The sequence below is a fragment of the Panicum hallii genome, chromosome 3 (genome assembly GCF_002211085.1).
Source record: "Panicum hallii strain FIL2 chromosome 3, PHallii_v3.1, whole genome shotgun sequence".
NCBI classification, from domain to species: Eukaryota; Viridiplantae; Streptophyta; class Magnoliopsida; order Poales; family Poaceae; genus Panicum; species Panicum hallii.
In genome coordinates, this window is record NC_038044.1 from 14,336,772 (window position 1) to 14,358,161 (window position 21,390).

The 21,390-nt window shown below is 49.5% G+C and overlaps 4 protein-coding genes and 1 long non-coding RNA gene across 10 annotated transcripts; 1 reads left to right on the forward strand and 4 right to left on the reverse strand.

Annotated features, from left to right (window-relative positions):
• Positions 1-5,020: 5,020 nt before the first annotated feature.
• Positions 5,021-8,397, reverse strand: LOC112884319. 4 transcript variants are annotated; one of them, XR_003227083.1, is made up of 7 exons: positions 7,375-8,397; positions 7,217-7,291; positions 6,919-7,071; positions 6,634-6,733; positions 6,330-6,434; positions 6,172-6,233; positions 5,021-5,331 (listed from the first exon to the last, which is right to left on the reverse strand). It is a non-coding gene; the product is annotated as an uncharacterized LOC112884319 (long non-coding RNA). The 4 variants fall into 4 exon arrangements; XR_003227081.1 differs by lacking the exon at positions 6,172-6,233 and having other exon boundaries at positions 7,375-7,814; positions 7,919-8,395; XR_003227082.1 differs by lacking the exon at positions 6,172-6,233 and having other exon boundaries at positions 7,375-7,451; positions 7,761-8,395.
• A 554-nt stretch (positions 8,398-8,951) lies between these two features.
• LOC112885256 lies at positions 8,952-10,120 on the reverse strand. The gene is made up of 2 exons (XM_025950906.1): positions 9,524-10,120; positions 8,952-9,482 (listed from the first exon to the last, which is right to left on the reverse strand). Exons 1-2 carry the CDS (start codon positions 10,118-10,120, stop codon positions 8,952-8,954), a joined length of 1,128 nt encoding a protein of 375 aa, XP_025806691.1.
• A 1,309-nt stretch (positions 10,121-11,429) lies between these two features.
• On the forward strand, positions 11,430-12,410 carry LOC112887356 (dof zinc finger protein 5-like). Its single transcript, XM_025953501.1, has one exon. It carries the CDS (start codon positions 11,512-11,514, stop codon positions 12,172-12,174), a length of 663 nt encoding a protein of 220 aa, XP_025809286.1. The 5' UTR covers positions 11,430-11,511; the 3' UTR covers positions 12,175-12,410.
• A 50-nt stretch (positions 12,411-12,460) lies between these two features.
• Positions 12,461-13,791, reverse strand: LOC112887029. Of its 3 annotated transcripts, none has more exons than XR_003227475.1 (3): positions 13,249-13,752; positions 12,965-13,063; positions 12,464-12,880 (listed from the first exon to the last, which is right to left on the reverse strand). XR_003227475.1 is itself a non-coding variant. In XM_025953102.1 (3 exons), exons 1-3 carry the CDS (start codon positions 13,419-13,421, stop codon positions 12,656-12,658), a joined length of 525 nt encoding a protein of 174 aa, XP_025808887.1. In that variant the 5' UTR covers positions 13,422-13,762; the 3' UTR covers positions 12,476-12,655. The 3 variants fall into 3 exon arrangements, 1 of the variants encoding a protein (XP_025808887.1); XM_025953102.1 differs by having other exon boundaries at positions 12,476-12,880; positions 12,965-13,091; positions 13,249-13,762; XR_003227474.1 differs by having other exon boundaries at positions 12,461-13,063; positions 13,249-13,791.
• A 392-nt stretch (positions 13,792-14,183) lies between these two features.
• Positions 14,184-16,380, reverse strand: LOC112886255. Its single transcript, XM_025952086.1, has 2 exons — positions 15,985-16,380; positions 14,184-15,886 (listed from the first exon to the last, which is right to left on the reverse strand). Exon 2 carries the CDS (start codon positions 15,626-15,628, stop codon positions 14,411-14,413), a length of 1,218 nt encoding a protein of 405 aa, XP_025807871.1. The 5' UTR covers positions 15,629-15,886; positions 15,985-16,380; the 3' UTR covers positions 14,184-14,410.
• Between the last annotated feature and the right edge of the window lie 5,010 nt (positions 16,381-21,390).

Here is a 21,390-nt window from a genome sequence, read left to right on the forward strand (position 1 = left end):
GGTTTTGAAAAAGAACAAGTTAGAGAGCTGACTGCTCAAGCGCGGACGGTCCGCTCCATGCGCGCGGACGGTCCGCTGCCATCACAGAAGGTCTGGTGGAAATCACATGTGGCTGGCGGACGGTCCGGCCCACTTGGGCGGACGGTCCGCCACTCTAACTCTCCTCATTCCAGAAAGGGTGTTCTCTGGTCAGGCTTGTGGTCTGGTCCGCGGACGGTCCGCCGCTGGGGCGCGGACAGTCCGCAGGCCTTTTGTTAAAGTGAACCAGAAACATTGCTGTCTCTGCTTGTTTTTCTAGGATGAACTGCGGACGGTCCGCTCTTTTGGAGCGGACGGTCCGCTGGCTAATTTCAATGTTGTTCCAGAGACTGTTTCGTATCTGGAGTTGTGGAACTCTTAACTGCGGACGGTCCGCCGATTGTGTGAGCATTGTCCGCCAGGGCTGAAACGGCTAGTTCTGACACGCATTTAATGCACTCTGACTCTCTGGCTTATAACGGCGGACGGTCCGGTTTTTGAAACCGGACGGTCCGCGATCTCGCAGAAAAGACTGTAACGGCTAGTTTTTGATGGGATGTCTATATATACCCAATTCCCGGCCATTGGGTCACTCTCTTGGCCATTTGGACTGCATTCTTGACACTATAGAGCTAAGACATCTCTCTCTCACACACACACTTGCTAAGGATTTGCATTTTTGAGAGTGAGAGTGCTTCCTAGTGCATTGCATCAAGAGTTTGAGCTTTGTGGCACTAGGGAATCTTCAAGCAAGGGGTATTGGCTTGTTACTCTTGGGAGTTGCCGCTCCCTAGACGGCTTGGAGAAGGTGATTTCGTGGAGCTTCTTGAAGGAGATTGTTGAGAAGCCCCGATTTTGGTTGTGTGAGGTTTTGTGCTCACCTTACCGGAGTGGTGAAGAGCAACTCTAGTGGAACCGAGGTGTGGAGCGGTTCCTTGGTTCAAGCCGGCTCAAGATCAAGAGGTTCTTGATAGAGGAGCGGTTGATTCTTGAAATCCACCTCAACGTGGATTAGGGGTGACCGGCAAGTCATCGACACCACGGGATATATTTGTGTGTCAAGCTTGGTTATCTCTCTTGCTCACTTTAATTGTTGTTTCATTTTGAGCAATTTACTCTACTAAAGCTTGAATTGTATCTTGTCACCCTAGGTTGCAAACCTTTCTAGAGGTAGTAGTAGCTTGACATAGGGCTTTCTTTTATTACTAATTAAATTTCTCTAGTGTTGTTGGTTTTAGTTTAAACCGTCTATTCACCCCCCCTCTAGTCGGTGTTCTTGATCCTACACCAACAAAGCCGAAATAAATGTAATTAGCTTATAAGTAAAGTCTATTACTAAACCGCCGCCCATTCTTTGCAAAGATATTGATTGCTATAGGCTCCAAAGCTCAACAAGCTCCTAGTATAGTGTCCCGCACCTCCTGCTTCTATAATAAGTAAGGCCCAAAATCTGATCTAGTGAGTAGCCCTGAAAAGAATCTGCAGGCAAGATTGTGTGTTTATTTTATCAAAAATAGAATCATTCCTGCTGAGCCATATGGACCAACAAACAATACTTACTCCTGTTAGAATTAAATTCTTTTTCTTCCACCTTACCCGTTGTAGCCAAGACCCAAACATATGAATAATATTATTAGGTTTATGTAAGCCGAAGGTAGTATGAATTATTCTCCAAATCAACCTAGCCATTTGGCATTCAAAGAAGAGATGTTGTATAGTCTCATTGTTACTACAGTAGTAACATTTCTTATTTCCATGCCAATTCCGTCTAGCCAAGTTATCCTTAGTTAGAATAATGCATCGGTGGAGGAGCTATAATAATATTTTAATCTTAAGGGGGAGTTTTAGTTTCCATAAAAAAGTATTGATTGGGGGAACTCCTACATTGAGAATCACTCTATACATTGATTGAACAGAGAAGATTCCATTTTTTGTAAAGACCAAATGAACATGTCTGGTTGATTAACCAGCTGGACACTTGCTATCCTAGTCACCAACTCATGCCAATTTTTAAGATTATTCTCTATTAGAGCTCTCCTGAAAGAAACATCAATCAGAACTGAAGCTATGATCTTTTGCACCGGGCATGCCTCCTAACCACTAGGTTGTAAATACCTAGGTATTGGACACTAAAGCTAGTGTTTTCCTAGACACTTGTTCTTCCAGAATCTAATTTATTCCCCATTTTAAAGTTTAAAAGTTACACGGTCAAGGAAGGAACTCTGCCTTGATGTTCATTAACCCCGACCAAAAAAGTGAGTCTCCTAGCTTTTTCTCTACTTGAGAAATTGTTTTGGAACCTAGGTATTTATTTTTAAGAATTTATTGCCAAATTTCATCCTCATTAATGAGCTTGAAAAGCCATTTACTTAAGAGTCATTTATTCTGAATTTCTAAATCCAGAATTCCTAGACCCCCTTGATCTTTAGGTCTACACAAGATACTCCATTTTGTTAATCTGTATTTTTTTTTATTTCCATCTCCTTGCCAAAAGAATCTAGACCTAAAGTAATCTAACTTCTTAAGAACTTCTTTTGGAATTTCGAAGAAGGAAATCATGTACATAGAGAGATTACTTAGGACTGGGTTAATCAGAGTAAGCCTGCTTCCGTAGGAGAGCATCTTGATTTTCCATGGGCTCAGTTTCCTTTCAAATCTTTCCTCTATAACTTAATCTTTGTTGCGGATTCGGGTATGGTGCATTAGAATGCCAAGATAATGAAAAGGGGCCTCCCCAACAGGACATTCGAAGATATTCCTATATAAATATTAGGCCTCTTTCGCTTCTCCATAGCAGAATAATTCATTCTTATGGAAGTTTATCTTGAGATCAGAAAGGTGCTCGAAAACCGTTAGTAGAAGCTTCATATTTTTAGCCTCCTCGAAATTATGGTCCATAAATAGTATTGTGTTATCTGCATATTGAAATATCGATAGACCATTATCAACTAAATGTGGAATTAAGCCTAAAATTTGTCCATCCTCTTTCGCCCTTGCTATCAGTGTTGCCAACATATCTGCAACTAGATTGAAAAGCAATGGGGATAGTGGATCACCTTGTGAAAGAACATCTAGACCCGTTTAGTGGGGTTTGGTTGATTAATGACATACGCTTATGGGAATAACGCTATCTATAAGCATGATGAGCAGGTACTACAGGTGATAGATGAATCAATGAACGGAGATGACTACCAAAAAGGAAATGAAAGTTGCAAAGCAAAGAATCATGAGGATTTAATTTGTTTATATTTTAAAATTAAGTATATGAATGTTGTACTATCAAGAGAGATATGAAATGTACATGCTTTGCGTAGAACAAGATGCTCAAGATGATCTAACAAACCTATGAGAGATACCTTTGCACTCATACAACACTTGGGTTATCTTTAGAGTGACTCTGCAGAAAAGTCTGGAGTTTCCGGAGATTTCTCCGGAGTCTCCAGACATGGGATTTTTTGCGGAGAGTCCAGAGTCCAAACATGTGCGGAGTCTCCACACATCTCCGGAGTCTCCGGAGGTGTTGTCCGGAGTCTCCGAAGAATTCTTTGGAGTCTCTGGAACTTAATTAGTCAACGGCTAGTTTTGGGGGTTGGGATATACATACCCCTTCACCCCCTCCACCCCTTCACCCCTCCACGAGTGCTTCCCCAAGGGAACACCACCGAGGTCGAGGCGCCCTCGTGCCCGAGACGCCCGAAGGACCACCCGCTTCCGGGCCTCAACCCGGAATTGGGTGAACCTGACATTGGTGGAGGTGGTGCCTCCGAAGGCGGACTTGGGAGCATCAAGTTGGGGTGGCACCGTGATGATTGATGCCGGCCCGCCCGCCTGGTGCGAGGGGATGTGGTTCCACCGCCCCCGCGCTAGGCGGCGTATTGGATGGCCCCCTTCGGGGGGCATGATCACTGTTGCTCTCACCATTCTTTATCGGGGATAGAGATCCTATGCGCTAACACCCCCTACTTGGCGCGCCAGCTGTCGGTGGGTGAGTACTATAAGCAGGTCTTCGTGAGAACCCCCATTTAGAGATTCGGCCAGGCTTATAATACGTGGTAGGATTCCGGCGTGTGACAATCAGGAGACAAAGGGGTTCAGACAGGTTCGGACCGCTGTGAGCGTAAAACCATACATCCTATGTGGAGCTGGTAGCTGTATTCAGCTGAGTCTGAGTTCTGGCCGATGGGATTCCCTTCCTTTTACACATTGCCCTCTATTTTATTTATAGCCCTCCCAGTGGATCCCGGGAAGAGGCTTACCGCCTTAGGTGTGAATATGGCGCCTAATGAGGGGTGCCGGCCTGCAAGTGATGCCTGCCCGCCAGGCAGGGTCCTGCGCCGTGGGCTAGGACTGTCGTCACCCAGGGTCCTCCTCGAGGGACCCCGGGATGCTCCGAGGTCCCTCTCGGGCTCTGTGCATCGCCCAAGGTCTTTCCTGTGCGTTGCCCGGGGCCGCAAACGCTCCTCTCTATGTCTATCCGATGTGATGGGAGGTGCAAATGGCGGAGCCACCCCACCGCCCATTGCCAGACGACGTAACGTGACCCGGGAGGGGAGGCTCCCTCTGTCCCGGTCGCCGCACCGTCTGAGAGCACGCCTCCTCCGTAATCATGTTTGTTTTACGGGAAAGGCGCGCCGTCCACGAGCCTCGCCCAGTTGTAGCAGGGCGTGCGCATTAAATACGCCGTCAGGCGATCCCTTCTCCACAAAGGAACCACCCTATCCCGGGGAGGCGCTTGCCTCCCACGGTCTCGGGTTCTCTAGGAAGCAGCTCAGTTTGGCCCATTACTACTAATAGGCGAGGAAGGCCATTTTATCCTTGATTTGTCCAGGGCTGGGGGACCGCATTCCCTTGGCGCCGACAATATCAGACGCCACTTTGACACTATTTTGCCCAGACACCGGTACCACAGCCAAGTTCCCATTAATGAACAAATTATCATCATCTTGAAGTCAGACAACCTCTTTTATTGAGAGAGTTTGATTAACCTCATAACAGCTTCTGATCACTGAGACAACCTGTGTTCAAGAATGAATACAGAATTTATGATCACTGAGACTTCCATCAAATTTCATAAAGTATTGTTCCTCAGCAGTTATCGATTAAAACTACCGTCGAACTCCTTTGTACAATTTTCAGAAGTCACTGATTTCTGATTGTATCTCTTGCATGTATCTGGACATCCTATTTCTAATACAAAATGAATTCATTCATTCATATTCCAGATGATTGCACCAATCATTTACAATAAAAACTTGGTTCATCAAGTTCATCGAGTTCCATTGAAATGTGAGAATGATCACCCATGCACTGGACCTGATTACAGGAGATGGCAGTCAGATGGTATGCACCACAAAAAGGTAAAATACTAAATGAAGAAGAATATTTGCATGAGTGAATACAAGGCACACTGCTAAATTTGTATTAATTAATTTGTATATTAATTCTATGATCAACTGCTAAATGCTGCAAGATGTAACTAAAACCAACTTGAGGTTTTCAGAATATAATAATACTAATGCTGCCACTTGCTAGTATTGTTGTACACAACCATCCATTGGATATAAAAACAATCTCCCAGCTGCTATCAGTTTCAGATATAAGTGATATCAAATGCTATGAGTTTCAGGCATAAAAGATATGAGCATTCCACGAACTAACTTGAGGCATTCAGTTTTGAATAAAACAAATGCATTTTGCTGCTCACAACCATCAATTATCTTCAAGTTGTGTTATCAGCTTCAGATATAAGACATGCGTGCATTGCATCTAAGAGTATTCCCAGATCCAAGAAGGGGTGGTCATCTCAATTGTGTTCTGTCAGCAGTTTTTTTTTTCAATTCACCTGAATTATATATGAATTTGATAACCTTTCAGAAGGCATGCATAGCCCTGTTTATATAAAAAAATAGGCCTTAAGATGTAAACTGAGACCATCGTGCTTATGGAGTTGCATTCAAGAATCAAATATGTGAGGGATCTAGCTCCAGCTTCTGTTCCTTTTCTATTAGGCAAATGTGATCGTGCAGCTGATGCACTTGAGTTTTGCAGTATAAGAATGCTATGATTTTGAGACAATGAACGTTAACAAATTATCACACTCTAACATAGTACATAACTGTTACAAATGAACCCCAAGGTGCTTGGACTGCCTACCAATCATGAGTATCCACATATCACATTGCCTTTCAGATTTGAATATTGCCAGAACCAACTGACTGAATCAGTTCCGAATAGTAGAAGAAATGCTGCAGCTTGTACCATCATTTGGATTGGCAAAAAAACTCAAATGACAGGCTTGATAGTATGCATACCTTGATCAGGTGCCATATGATGGGTGAAGATCAATTGGATTCAGGCACGACTGTGCCTTAGACTGGCCGATAGGCGTCTGTAGATCGTGTCTGACCTGGACTTCACTGTCAAAGACAATAGTAAAATTAAGGATGCAATCCTGGACAGTACCAACTAAAAGAGACGATGTTCAGCTATTTCGAAATTCACACATATGTTTTAACTAAATTAACAGAAAATAAACAAGTTAAAGAAACATATAATACATGGGAACTACTCTAGCAGGGTGTAAATTTGTTGCATTAACAAAGATATTGTACTTACATCGTACAAATGGTGTCAGCATGCTGTCAAATTTCAACACTGATTGAAATGCTCAAAATCAAATTTCACCTTTTTTTCTCTGTTGTTTCTCGAAGCACCCCTAGAGACCAAACAAGTAATTGTCAGAGGATCATCGAGCAAACATCTATTATGCACTAAGCAGCTTGCATTTCTGCTGCAACGACAAGAACTACATTTCTAGAATTGATCCCAATAATTACACAAGAAGCTAAGAACTAAAACAAGCACCATGGTTCTATGACCACTGAAGATATCTAAACTTACAAAGTGGTCAAATATGAAGCAATGCCAAATGGAAGAGTCTGCACATCAGGCCAACACACATAAATTGCTTCGTTGCTCCCTGTCAGATATTATTCAGAAGGTTGGAACATCCTAGCAAATGCCTTTCTTCACCTGATCTCTACTGTCAGCAACCTGTAGCAGTTTTCAGAGTTAGCTAGACCTATCTAGCACATGTATCATGATTGCATCCTAAAATCTAACCTCTACACCTGTAACAAAGATGGAACGATCCACCAAACAAGCATAGGATAAATGGCTAACAAATTGCAATACATACCTCTCATCTTGGCGTTGGCCTTGCGCATGCCCTTACCTTTGCATCCACATTTATTTTAAAGTCTCATAGTACCTCCTAATTCATAAATTAGCCAACCAGTTAAACAATAGAACAAATGAAGACATCAAGTAAATCAGTCAATCAGGTATGTGCCTTACCAACGAAACAGAGGAGAGGGAGTCTTGACCGACGCTCCAGGCCTCCAGCGATTTTGGTTGGATCAGGAGCTCCTGTCCTGCCACACAGATCACGGTGAAACTGGAGAGAGGCAGCAGCGCCGCAGGTCCTATTAATTCCTTCCAGCCACGGCCCACGGCGGGCGTTGGGTCGGTGACTTGGGCACTCAGCGGCACGGATTGAGCTTCCGCCTGTTTGCGGTGGCTAGGTGGCGTCCAGGCCGTGGGCGGCGGCAGCAAGGGACGACGGCGTGAGCAGGCAAGCGACGGCGGGCGCGGCAGGCGATGGCATGAGCACGCAGGAAGAAAACTACCACAATTTTTCATGACCAAGGGCAATTAGTGAGGGCTATGGAAATAGAACCTACCCTAACGATTAGCTGCTTGGGTGGTGTTCTTCTCTTCTCCTTTTCAACCTAAACCTGGTGAGTGCAAAAGAATGAATGAAGATTCAGATATTCCGTTAACAGATAGTCATGGTAATCCAAAACATCCCAGGAATCTATAGGGCTATTATCGTTCTAACTTAAGAAGCGCGAGACGGACGGCGGCGTGGAGGAGCCGAGGAGGTGCGGCAAGAACTTGAGCCGACGGCGTGAAGGAAGCGGCCCGCGCGGCGTGTAGCAGGTTCAGCCGCAGCGTGTAGAAGCGGCGGTGCGAGGTGGACGGCGTCGTGGAGGAGGTGCAGCCGCCGCGTGAAGGAGCGGCGGCGCGAGGTCCAAGGCGTGGAGGAGCGGCGGTGCGAGGTCCACGGCGGCGTGGAGGAGGTGCAGCGGCGAGGAGTGGGCGCCGATGGCGACGGGGACGGCGGCCGCGTGTGGGGAATCCGCGGCGGGGGGCGGGTCGGGCGCGTCGAGGACGGCGACGGGGACGGTGGCTGCCCGCGCCGCGCGTGGTGGATCCGCGGCGGGACGGGGATGGCGGGCGCCCCTTGGTGGGGGACTTTCCGCGACGGGGGCGGATCGGGAGGGAGGAAAGGGACACGCGTCTGTGGCGATTGATACGGGGAGTCGTTGATTGGCTGCGGAGGCTGTATCGGACGAACCAGGTATGCCAGATGCCGGACGAAACGAAAGGGAGCGACGTAGGTCGTCGCACTGCGGGGCTGTTTAATTTTTAGTCCGGATTTTGATGCTAACTAGAGGGATTAAATATAAATTAATTATAAATTAGTTGTATAAATGGAAACTAATTCATGAGACGAATCTATTAAATCTAATTAATCTATTATTAGCACATGTTTACCGTAGCACAATATTATTAAATTATGGACTAATTAGGTTTAATGGATTGGTCTCACAAATTAGCCTCTATTTATGTAATTAATTTTATAATTAGCATATATTTAATACTTCTAATTGGTGTCCAAATATTTGATGCGATGGAGACAGATCCAAACAGCCCCTAGGCGATGGCGACGGAAAATTTTATCTCCCTTAGTTCCTTTTTAGCAGTAGAGATAAATATAAAGAAACTCTGTATTGGGACTGTAGTTTTTTCTGATTTGGCACCATACATACTGTCTATAGACACGAATAGGGACTGCCCTTATTACTATGCTAAACCACCAGTTCCGGCGGGAAAATCCACAGCCGGCTGCTAAACAGACGCCTATGTGGCGGCAGTCTGAACGGCCTACAAGTCCGACATCTGGTGTCGAACACATCGCCAGTGTCAGCGAAGTATATGAAGCCCGCGCTGATGTCTCCGTACACATGTGTAGACCTGCAGAAGGAGCGGCTGAGGAAGAGAGCCTCGTCTTCGGCCAGCCCGTCGTCGGCGGACAGTACCCACTCGCCCGCATCGAGATCCGCCTTGAAGACCTCGACCTCGAGAGTGTAGGAGCTAGAGAACGGAGGCACCTGCGTCTGCCTCCTCACCATGAGCAACTCCCCGAGCCGCGACCTGACTATTTTGCTCGTGGTAATAATGTAGTCGTTGGCTTCGTAGGGCTCCCCGTCTTGCACTGCCACCTCGCCGTCTGAAATCATGCCATCGCCGTTAAAGCTGCCATCATCCTCATCTTGGTTCGGTACCTCCTCGTCGTCGACGTCGTCGTCCTCCCTCTCATCGTCATTGTGGTCCTCCTCCTCCTCGTCCATGTCCATCCAGCTCAAAAAGTCTACCGTACCAACGGCATGCCTTTGCCGGGGCGGCACAGGATGATGTTGCAGCGCGTGCTGTTGGTCACTAAGGCGATGACGTCGTCGCCGGGAGCTGACGGCGACCGCATCAGCACCTTGCGTTCCTCGAACACCTCGGAGACAACGCCGGCGACGGCGTCCAGCTCGGGGAGCGGCACCGTCGCGCCGGAGAACGGGTTGTGGAGGAGGTACGCGTGCGCGTGCTTGACGTTGCCGCTGGGCCCCCGGAACGCGCCGGAGTACATGTCCTGGATTGTGGTGCGCCGGTGCGCTTGGTCGGTGCGGTCGAGGGCGAGCCAGCCGTCGGTGGAGCCGACGCAGGTCGCGTCCTCCGGCAGGCCCGGGATCGTCGTCCGGCCGTGGAAGTAGGTTCCGCTGTCGCCGACGGTGACGAAGGATCCATCCGGCAGGACCAGCCACGGGAGCTGGCTCACGTGGCGGCGCGCCGCGGAGTACTGCCAGCCGCGGCAGACGACGCGGAGGCGCGCCCGGTCGGCGGGGAACGGGAGGTGGGCGGTGACGTGGCCTAGGAGCTCCGGCAGGAGATCGGACCACGGACGGAGCGACGCCGGCGAGATTGTCATTGTCGTCGGTGCTGTTTCGCCCTTCCGGCGGCTGGAACGATCGTCGAAAGAGATACTGGAGGGGTCGGTGTCGAGACGATCTCTGTTGTGTCTATAGGTTGCGTCTGCTGGGCAAGAAGATTCGCAAGAAGCCTGTCCCAACTATATTAGGCCGCAAGCCCAAGATTCGGCCCACGTAGTAGATTTAGATTGTTAGATAGGCTTTTCCTCGGCCCAATAGCGACGAAACCCACCGCGGGCTGTGTTGTATGGCGTCACGGCATGATGGATTGATGGATGTGAACCGAGTTCAGAGACTCCAGCAGATCGAACGACGGGTGATCGTTTCTTCAGAAAAACAGTTCAGTAAATTCATGGGGTTAGCCTTTGCGATCGAGTTGCCGGGCAGATCAGTTTTCCTATCAAAGTGCAAGCAAAGCTGCTAGGTGCTAAGGGCAACTTTCTTTTGGATTGGCAGGAAAAGCAGTGCATGCATGGTTCGGCACTTGGGGCTTTCCAACCAAAAAGATTTTCGCTTTTGGCACTGCCCTCATCAAAAGCCACTGGCTGGTGATTCGTACCATATGGATAAAGACCATGTCGACCCCCAAAAGCTTGCGTTTTGTGGAGATAAATTAAAGGCGAGAATCTTGCTTAGGGTGGGTTTTAGTGCTTTTTGAGAACTTTTATGCCACAAACGCAAAGTGATCAGTCGATGGAAAAGGGAAGGAAAAGATTAGGAAGGTGCAACTGGTAAGCAAGTATGCCGGCTTTAGGACCTAGGTTGACTCCTCCTAGGAGTTGTTACCATTACGCTAAACATACTACTTGAATGGGGACACTATAAGCTTGTTCAAGTGCTTGCAGGCTCGTTGATTATACTGCAGTGATTCTTTTATTTGTAAATAGCAAAACACCTTACAACAGCGTTTAACTCTTATCGGGTATTCCTTTGGTTGAATCCTTAAAGGTGTCAAGATTATGGAAGCATCTATAACTTTGGTAAAGACCGCTTTAGTGGTTCCAAATTGATGAAGAGCTGAATGAATTGAGCAAGTGTGTGTGTGTGTGTGTGCTCAGTTTTTACATTTTTAGGTTTGTCAAAACCTTGCCTAAAGCTCTCCATTCTACATCTACAATTGTTGTAGAGGCAGATCATTCTGCGATGCAAGTCTGGAAAACGACTTTGCAACGAGGCGTACGCGAGTAGTACGTACGTGCAGGAACGCCGACCGCGCCCAAAAGGCGCCACGGCGCAAACCATGCTGTCCACGGCGCGCGCACGCACCAGAGCACTGATCCAGATGCTATATATACCCATGGCCAGAGGTCTACTGGATGGCCGATGCGTCCTCCTCCTCCTCCAGAAACCATCGAAAGCCAGCCATCCACGCGCCTCGCAGTCGCACGGCATGCTGCCTCACGCCGAGGTGCCGGCCAGGGCCGCGGCCGCGGGCATCAAGCTGTTCGGCAAGGTCATCACCACGCAGCAGCAGTCGCAGGCGCCGCACCACGCGGGAGCCGGCGCCGGCGCCGCTGCCGGGAGCGCGCCGCCGAGGCTGCTGCAGCAGGCGGCGTCGGGGCGCGGGGGCGCCGACCTGCTGGAGGAGGCCGCGCGGGCGCGCGCCGCGGCGGCCGAGGCGCGGCTGCCGTGCGCGCGGTGCCGGAGCCGGGACACCAAGTTCTGCTACTTCAACAACTACAACGTCAACCAGCCGCGCCACTTCTGCCGGGCCTGCCACCGCTACTGGACGGCCGGCGGCGCCATCCGCAACGTGCCAGTCGGCTCCGGCCGCCGCAAGAACCGCCCGGTGCTGCCGCCGCCGCCCCCGGCGCCGCACGCCGGCGACGCCACCGCAACCGCCACTAGCGCCGACCACGTCTCGGAATCCGTGTCTCCCCCGGTGTTCACGACCGCCTCTGGCGGCCTCGCCGTCCCCTACCGCGGCTCGCCCTTCCACCTCGCGCCGTCGCCGGCATGCACCGCCGCCGGCCTCCCGGAGACGGCGGGGCAGTACTGGTGGCTCGTGGCGGGTGGCGCGGCTCGTGCGGTTGCGCCGGACCGCGCGTTCTGATCCGAGAAAAACGGCGCGTCCTTTTTTTGGCGATGGCTCGCTCTTTTCACGGATGGGATGGAACGAGCCTGGGCGCCGGTTGCGCGGTGAATAGGGTAGGGTTTGACCCGGTGAGGACGCTCGCCGAGTGCTGGAGGCAGGAGGCTTTTTAGGTGTAACCGCGTGGTCTTTGCACAGGAGTCGAGGTGTCTGTTCTGATTCGTTTCTTTTGACTTTGCATCGAACTTTTGGTGAAAGCTGTTCTGACTTTTTTTTTGGGGGGGGGGGGGGGGGGGGGAACTTTTGTGAAGATGGGTTGTGAGGAGGGTGCTCACCTATTGTTTGAAGTAGAAACGCGCTCACGAAACCAATTTAGGGATCGGATGTCTCGAAGTAGTTGGACAAAAGTCGTTTCCTGAACGTGGACAGTCGGAAGTCGGAAGTGTGTGGGTTTGTTTGGGAGTTGTACATCAAGGGAATACACGGATGGATCTACTACGACCTATGATGTTTGAGAGGTGATGGACATGGACGTGGGCTCCAATTTATCGCATGCTTGTTGGGCTATAGTTTTGTGTAGCGGACGGGAGAAGGCCCGTGAGAAACTCGCGTTGCGACAAAGCCTACCCATGAGAACATTCCGAGCAGCGTCCGTTGCTTCCCATTCGATTTTCAGAGACAACATTTTTTCCCCAGTGTAGGTGTCTCCATTGCTTCCCAATCCTGTCTGTACCAGCGTCCCAGAACAGCAATGCATTCAATAGGCTACCTCTAGGCTCCTAGAATTACTGAACCATAGCGACTGAAGTACCTGATGGTTGAATTCTTTTGCAATCTTTGGGTTCGACCTTCGCGCAATTTCAACTGGGACACCTCCAATGGCAAAACCTGAAGCTTTCGGGGCTCCTGGCTGGTAAACAATGTGCAGTCTCAAGGGCCTGTTTGGATCAAAGATTTTTCACAGGAATTTTGGAGTTTTTCATTCCTTTGGAAAGGAATTGCAGACTTCCATTCCAAAGGAAAGGAAACTATCCATGTGCATTTCATAGGGGGGAAAAAACATCTACTCGGAGCTAAGGGAAATCATCTTCTCACAGTTTTTCTCTCCTCCGTTGCTGTCTGCTGACTGCTGTCTTCCGTAGCTCTCTCCTTCCTCCCGCTGGAGGGAGCCACCTAATCAGGCCGCCGGCGTTGGTGCCGCGGTCCCCTGCTCCGGGCAACCATCCTCCTGAGCAGCCTGGCCGCCCTGATCTTCTACCAGCCTGCATCGTCCCCCAGAGCCGGTTGCTGTGGCTCTCCAATCCTCAACCGTAACCTGGCTTGCTAGCTACCTCCAATCATATTTTCATAGCTTTGGCGAGAGGGGAGAGATGGCAAATGATAGATGAGATGGGGGCAGCAATGGGAGAGACCGAGAGTTAGACGGGGCAATACCCGGATAAGAACAAATGAAGAGATAAGGACACAATTTTCTTGTGCAAAAAAATTAGAAAGGCTCTACAAAGAGGGTCACAATATATCGAACCAAAGAGCCCTCCTGCGGCAGGGTTAAAAAATATTAATAACGTTAACTAATCTATCCTTAAGCTATGTGTTTCTATTACTAATATATTTTCCTATTATTGTGATTAAAGTTCCTGCGTTCTAAACACCTCTTTCAATTTATTTCTGTAATTTTTCCTTTCCTCTGTTTTGCTACTACACCATCATCCTATTCGTACGTTTTTTTCCTTTCCTGTATTTTCTGTTCCTTCGTTTCAAACAGGCTCAAAATTTCTGAATCCTCGAGCAGTTTGGTAATAGACACAGCCGAACAGCCCCGGTTGGCCCGTTGCTGTTGCAGTCTTTGCTTCTTTCGGAAAATCAGAGAAGGCCATTGCTCTGACAATCTCTGGAGCCTGCCGGTGCCATTGCTCACCGGAACCCTGCGTTTTTTTTAAAAAACAAACAAACAACAAACAAAAGAATGGTACAACGGCACAAATGAGGATCACTGTACAAAGTTTTATACTCGAAAAAGATCTCTAACATAATGAGAAATAGTAGGCTTTTACTGATGATCGCCAGAGTTCCCAAATACACAGCAGAATTCGGGGAATAACAGAGGTTGAGCATCGCTAATTACTTGGAGACTCCTCGGATACCAATCAGGCAAGCATTTAACACGAGATAAAAAATGGACACAAAGATGGATCGGTCCTGATTCCTGAGATGATTATTTCAGCTCTAACCGGGCTAGAGGAAGGAAATCAGATACTCAGAGTACCAAGTCGAGCAACATACTATTCGCCAACCTGTAACGTTTGGACCTGTGTGTGATCATCCTGAGCCCTCCACCAGCCTCGCCACAGCGCTCCACCTCCACGCCGGTGAGCACGGCAAATCTCTCACGTCCCCAGCGGATGAAGGCCGAGCCATCTTCACACGGTTCTTTTTTCTTTTTTAGCGACCGCGCCTGAGTGCGTTTTTCATTAAGAGGATCTTCACACGGTTCTTCCTCCGGCGTTTCGAAGAACCTGGCGATGCAAAACTTGCCAGACCCTAGGTGCACCGCGTAGGCCCATCCTCGGACCCAATCCTCAGGGGGTCTGAGCTCGTCCTCCCAGATGTGGCGCAGAGTTGGCGGCTTGAGCACCGAGGCCGCTGACAGGTCTGACGTGCACAGCAGGTTGTTGTCAGCATATGATGAGAGGCCGAACCAGAGATCATACTCTGGGATGTACTCAGCACGGCCGGAGAATGGCAACACCCAGTCACCGGTCTTCCTCCACGCGCGACTCACTGTATCAAAGGAATAGGTTCCGACGTCCTCGACAGATACAAGGATGTCCGAGTGTCGTACCACCGTGTAGGACCTGATATATCTTTTTGGCAGCTCGGGGAATGGTTCAAATACAAACGGCGGCGGCGGCAGAGTCTGCCAGTCAAGCTTGCTGAACAGATTGCTAGAGGTGGGGCAGTGAGTGAGGACCTCGAAGCATTTGGCGTCAGATGGCCGAGGGAAGGTGTCCATGGTGTAGAGGCTGTCGCCAACGACGAGGGAGATAGGCATCCTCTTTCGCTGCTTCAGGGTGGGCATGACCCGGATGAAATGCAAGTCCGTGCTGTACAGGAGCGTGTTGCCCCACTGGTCGATGCCGACGATCTGGTCCTTGCCGCCGCGGGCGCTGCTGAAGAGCATGAACCCCATGCATCCGAGACTGCTGTATGACGAGGGGGACTGGAAGGTGATCAGAGGCCGGGGCAGCCGAGCATCCTCGACTGTAACTGTGGTGTTTGGTGATCTGCCGGCCGCCGTCGTGCGCCCTGCATCTGCGGCACCTGTGGGTCTGTTTGGTGGTGGCCTCGTTGGATAGAACAAGCCAGACATGTTGATGCGGTGCAGTGCAAAGTTGCTCTGCAACTGACTGATGCTGTCCCCCAATCGATGACTGACGCTGTCTCGCAATAGATACAGAAACCTCCGGTTCATCATCAGTGCCAATCCAAGCCTCTGGAAGACACTCCTCCCTCTCTCTATAAGAGAAGAATCCAAAGTTTCCCTTACTCTCTTGTGAACAAATCTCCCAATTATGAAGTTACTAATATTCCTCCAATCATAGAATTGCCAATCCAAAAAACACTCCTCCCTCTTTCACTGAGAGAGGAATCAAAAGTTGATCCCAATCTTTTGCCAAAATTTTTCCCGATTATGATGTTACAAAATTCCTCCAAACATAGAATTGCCGATATCCTGCTTTGTTCACGGAAAGGGAAAAAATGAACCAAAATTTTCAAGTTGGGTTCACATAATATGAATGTATAACTGGCAAGGTTTCAGTCGACGACTACCTTTAATCAGCGATGGCATCGGCCATTATTCTTCATCTCCGGCGACGGAAAGCATTAGAACTCCAGAGGAGGGGTTAGGGTTACCAGAACCCAACCTCATAGGAACGCTGGAGAGGTAACCCAGGGTGAGTGCGCGGCGGCGGGAGGACCGCCGCCGGAGACGTGGAAAGAGGGCGAGGTGCAGGAGCGGGCTCGCCGGAGATACAGCACGCGAGGCACGGTGATGGTTAGGGAGGGGAGACGGGAGAAGACCGCGACTGTTAGCCGGAGAATGAGGTCGCCGCGAGATGGGGAGGGTGGCGGCGGGAGGCGGGGATGGGGTGTCGGGCGGCGGCGGGACGACTTCAATACCGACGCAAGGGAGCAAAGTAGGCACGGGCGTTAGGGTTAGGGTTGAGAGAAGTATAAATAAAACTGTAAAGGATGGAATAATATCCAAGGTGGTGTCTGATTTGGCAAATTTTGGACGGGCTCTGATTGCGGTGTGATCTAATTTCCTTAGGCCTCGTTCGTTTGTATCGGATTGGCCCGTTCCGAGTGGATTCCTGCGGCTCGTTTTTTAATCCAGATGCGAAGAATGGTCGTTAGTTTTGATCTGGCATGGAAAGAAAACTGGCGCGGCTTAGCCTTTCCCCCACACTCCACAGCCTGGATCAGAGCCTTGTGTCTTACCCTCCGGTTCGGATCCTGGAGCCCTCACGAGCGACGGCTGGGGGCGAGGTGACGAAGCAGTTGGCGGTGGCGCAAGATGACAGCACGGCGGCGTGGCACAACACCGACGGCAGCATGGCACAGGATCGCGCGGCGGCCATCTCCCATCCAACGTCCAACGTCTCGCCGCCTTCTCACCAGTAAGGCGCCTCTCTTCCTTTCCCTCTCCGATCCTCGTGTTTCTTGTTCTTGAGGCGCACGTTGGTGGAACAACGATGGCACGGGTAGTTGGGCGAGCTACTGCCGGCCAGTGAGAATGCTTGGAGGTTTGGGCTTCAAGGCATGTTTGGTTCGCTGCCTCACGCCTAAGGTTAGATAGGTTTGACCGAGTTAGGCGTGCGTTTGGTTTATTTCCACATTTATGGTAAGATTTTTCTTCTACTGTGTAGGTTCCACTCGTCAATGACCTGTATAAGTGTGGCAAGAATCCCTTAGACATGCCAAGGTGTGGCGCAGAATTTCAGCGCCTAACCTTAGCTAGGTGTGGCAGAAAATATGTGGTAATTTTTTGCGCATGCAACCAAACATGCCCAATTTGTGTGGGGAGCAGAGCGGCCGGAGAGGAGGGATGGAACCATGGGTCGGTCGACAGATCTGAGCTCGTAGTGCTGTAGCTGCTAGCTTCTGGACTGCTGTAGCTTGGATGCTTCATCTGATTTTGGGAAAAATAGAGAGGAGAGGGAGAAGTGTGAGCTGCTACTTCTGGTCTGATGTTGATCTGCTCGTGATAAATAAGTAGCACAGAGAAAGAGAGAGATTTGCCCAGATGCAGAGGGTGTAGGGAGGTGCTAGCTTGCTGTGCTCGTGTAGAAGTGAGTGGAGAAAGAATAATTGATAGCGGTATATGCTTGCTGCTTGCCTGTTTAGTGCTTAGTTGGGAGCATTTTGGTTAGTTGCCATCGATTAGATGGCAAGAGAATGGAAAATTGATTTTGGCTAGATGGCTAAAAAATGGAAAAAAATCATGGTTGTTAGATTTCTCTTAGTCAAAGGTAGCAATGTGTATGGTGCTATGCAAGTCCAGTCTTTATCGTTACTGCCGGCGTTCGTGCTCGCAGTCACGGATCCCCTCCGTGCTCGCGACCGCTCGCCAGCGCTACCATGATCCACTCATGACGACGCTGCAGGCGAGTGCAGCTCTCGGAAGTGGCGGACAGCGTGGGAGAGCGCGGCTGGCTGGCGTGGTTCAAGAAAGGGAGAAATAAGAAAGTGGTAGTTTGGGCAACATGGAAATACGAGTGTTTGCAGATGGGCCTAAGACGTGGTGAGGTGTACAAAATGGCAAGTATCAGCTACACTGGCAATTGTAATTGTAATGGTATGTTTCTAATATTATGAGTAGTAATAATTTTATACCCTCCGCGAGCTAAACATGCCATTCTGATCCATTATATTTGCAATGTCATGGTTCCAATTAACCCTAATTTTATACATTATTTTTTGACAAAGTATGAATGTATTAGATGATGAGTAATAATAACTACGAGTCTACAATAAATTTTTTGTGAAGTTTAGATGTCATGGCATTTTTGAATTATAGAAGTTTCTAAACATGCCATTCCACTCCGTGATATTTGCGCTGCTATGGTTCCAATTAACCCTAAGTTTATACATTATTTTTTGACAAAGTATGAATCTATTAGAAGATAAGTAATAATAACTACGAGTCTACAACAAGTTTTTTGTGAAGCTTAGATGTCATGGCATTTTTGAATTATAGGAGTTCTTTGTGCTCTGTTATTTGAGTAAACTATGAAGCATTGGGACAAAATGGCATATGTACTTTCTGAATAGGAAAGTAGCAGCCAACTTTGGCTGTCATCAAACAAGGATGACACCTGAATGAATTTGAATAGGGAAGAATGGGCTGTGTATGCAAACAAGGATAACCATCAAACGTTGAGCTGTTATTAACTGATGGTTTTTTTTGAAAAATGTGTTTTTGTAGCATTCAAACGACCAGCGCTGGTGAGGGATATGGAGTTGGTGCTTCAACAGCATGAAAGGCTCATGTTTCCGGTGCTAGGTCTTCTAATTGAAAGAGCAAGTATCTAGTTAGTAGCTTCTTGTGGCCTGAATTCAGTGTGTTGTGGAATTTTGGTTCTCTTTTACTTTTATCTTGCATATCTATATTATCAAGGCCGGAGGCAATTAGCTCTACAGTTCTTCACTCTAAATTCTACTGTGATTTTGTTTAATGCTTCAATGATACTACAATATTGGTCATGTTTCATGTAACCTATATGTTGGTGGATTTTTAGCCCCAACATGATTTTGGAGCTCAATGCATCAAATAAACGTGGTATTGATGTTGTGAGGCAGCAGATCCAGGATTGGTTCCTGTCCAGCCAAACACATTTTGTGGGAAATGGAATGGTTCCTGGATAGGATTTGAAGTAGATCAGGATCAAGTGAAGGAAGTGGATCCACTCAAATCCTGTTCCTGAACGGTTCCTGGACAGGAACGGAACCAAAGCAACCGAACGAGGCCTTATCGAATTCTCAGGAAACAAACATATGGTCTTATATATGGGGGTCCTCTTGCTTCTGTTCTGCGAGAGCATATAAGCAGTTGATTGGCTATTGAGTGACTCATCCAGCATTCAAATGGTTGTGGAAATCTGTCTTTCAAAGCAAGTATAGAGTTTTCTTCCGTTGTTGCTCAAGGATAGACTAAGTACACGAGGTTTATTGAGACGATGAAATTTGGCCCTACCTTCCTATAATTGTGTTTGCTGCCAACTTGGGACTGAAGAAAAGCTATCTCATCTTTTCGTCACCAGCCCCTTTGCTATTGACACTTGGTTAATGATTGATCTCCTTGTGCAAGATGATGATCCGTTTGCTATCCTGGAAAGTTTGAAGGGCCAGAACGGTGCTCTTTTTTTTTTATGGATGTCATCATCCTCATATGTTGGTGCATTTGGATGCAGTGTAATGACCTCATTTTGAGAGGAATTCAGCCTTCACCAGCTGCCTGCAAAGCGCACTTTAAGGAAGAGTTTGCCTTAGTTATCCTAAAAGTCTGAATGGCTAGAAGTCCTGTTATAATTTTTCTTAATTTCTTCATTTCCTTCTATGTTTCTTGAGCATCGCTTTGGGCATTGTACCTGCTTTTTTCTTTTACGTTAATACACATCTAAGTACGGTTCACCTCTCCTGTTTCATAAAAAAAAATCATACAGGGCGCGCATGTTTTAAACCAAATTATAAGCATGCTCGTTGTATAAAACATATGCAACTTGATTCATCGTCGACCACATGCCGGACATCTATAGCGTGATGGCGAGGGTAGCGTCGTGGAGATGCTGAGCGTGGACTTCACATATCTGTCGCGGTTGGACGTGTGAAAAGATTAGCGCTGATCAGTTGCTGTGAACGAGTTCACCGGACTGGAGCACGGAAATGGGCTGGGTAGGATCGGCGCCTTGCTTGTTTGGTGGCCTGCTTTCCTTTACCGGGCCATGGAGGCCTGCGCGTACGTGGCCCATCAACAATCGCGGCCCTGGCGCTCAGCCCAGCCCGCCTTGCGTAGCACCCTCCCGAGTTCTGAATCTACGCCTCACGTAGTTCACTGGTGTGGTGCTGCAAAATTGCATCGCGAATAAGAGAGGCCGGCCACCTTGGATCGCAGTTTTTTTTTTTATAAGAACACCTTGGGTCGCAGCTTGGCCGCGTTCCGAGAGGTGTGATGACAGATGACCATTTTCAATCCAAAATGTTCCACCAAGAATGAATTGGATTCGACATTTTGAATGAAAAAATAAAGGCGGGGGTCGGGATCGCTGGCAGTGGCCGCCGGTGGCGCGGGGTGCGACCGCGCATCGAGCCGGAGATCGACAGCTGGCGATGAAATCCATATGTTTCGTCAGACGCAAGTCAGGCGCGAGCGGCGACTCCCACTCCCACCGAGGCCGCGCCAAATTTAAAGCGAGTCCCGGGAAAAACCAAATCTCCGCGTCCCCCTTTCGCCATCTTCTTGCTCTTGCCCTAAACCCTCTTCCGATCTTGCTCTCAACCCACCTCCGGCTCCGATCCAGACCGCGCGCGATGCCTCTCCCGCCCGGCAGCGACGTTGCGTTCGCCCCCGCCGACGACGGGCTCCTCGCCCTCCTCCGCCGGAAGCTCGCCGGCGAGCCCCTCCCCGCTGCCGCCGGCGCGCATTTCCACGACGCGGACATCTACGCTCACGGCGGCCCACCGCCCGGCCCCGCCGGCGAGGAAGGGGGAGGGCGGCTCCTGGTTCTTCTTCACCCACGTGCGGCCCAAGAGCGCCAGCGACAGCCGCAAGTCCCGCCGGGTCGGCGGCGGCGCGGGCACGTGGCACTCCGAGCGCGCGCCCCGGCGCGTGTTCGACGGCGAGGGCAACTGCGTTGGCCACGGCCAGTACTTCTGTACAAGCGCAGGGCCGGCAGGAGCTGCAGCGTGAGGACCGACTGATACATGGTGGAGTGCAGCGAGGATCAGGGGGCCGACCATGAGCGCGTCCGCGGCGGCGAGCCCCAGCTGGTTCTTTGCAAGATTTACAAGGCGCACGCCCACTCGCGCAGCGCCAGCGGGTCCGCTTCGAGGCCGTCGTCGTCTGCATCAGCGCGCAAGAGGAAGGCTACGGACGACCGCGCCGATCTGGCCTCTGCTCCCGTGATGGCGAAGCGGCGGCTTTTCGATTCCCCTGCTCCACTTCTGGCCGTCACG

What these genes read in the sequence shown, in the direction of transcription:
- LOC112885256 (XM_025950906.1), bottom strand. Translation starts at nt 10,120, where the DNA reads ATGACAATCTCGCCGGCGTCGCTCCGTCCGTGGTCCGATCTCCTGCCG. An exon ending in CCGGCAAAGGCATGCCGTTG is followed by an intron (nt 9,483 to 9,523) that starts GTACGGTAGACT and finishes ATGGACGAGGAG; the next exon opens with GAGGAGGACCACAATGACGA.
- LOC112887356 (XM_025953501.1), top strand. Translation starts at nt 11,512, where the DNA reads ATGCTGCCTCACGCCGAGGTGCCGGCCAGGGCCGCGGCCGCGGGCATC.
- LOC112887029 (XM_025953102.1), bottom strand. Translation starts at nt 13,421, where the DNA reads ATGCAGGCTGGTAGAAGATCAGGGCGGCCAGGCTGCTCAGGAGGATGG. An exon ending in CAACGGAGGAGAGAAAAACT is followed by an intron (nt 13,092 to 13,248) that starts GTGAGAAGATGA and finishes TGATCCAAACAG; the next exon opens with GCCCTTGAGACTGCACATTG. An exon ending in CAAAAGAATTCAACCATCAG is followed by an intron (nt 12,881 to 12,964) that starts GTACTTCAGTCG and finishes ACGCTGGTACAG; the next exon opens with ACAGGATTGGGAAGCAATGG.
- LOC112886255 (XM_025952086.1), bottom strand. Translation starts at nt 15,628, where the DNA reads ATGATGAACCGGAGGTTTCTGTATCTATTGCGAGACAGCGTCAGTCAT.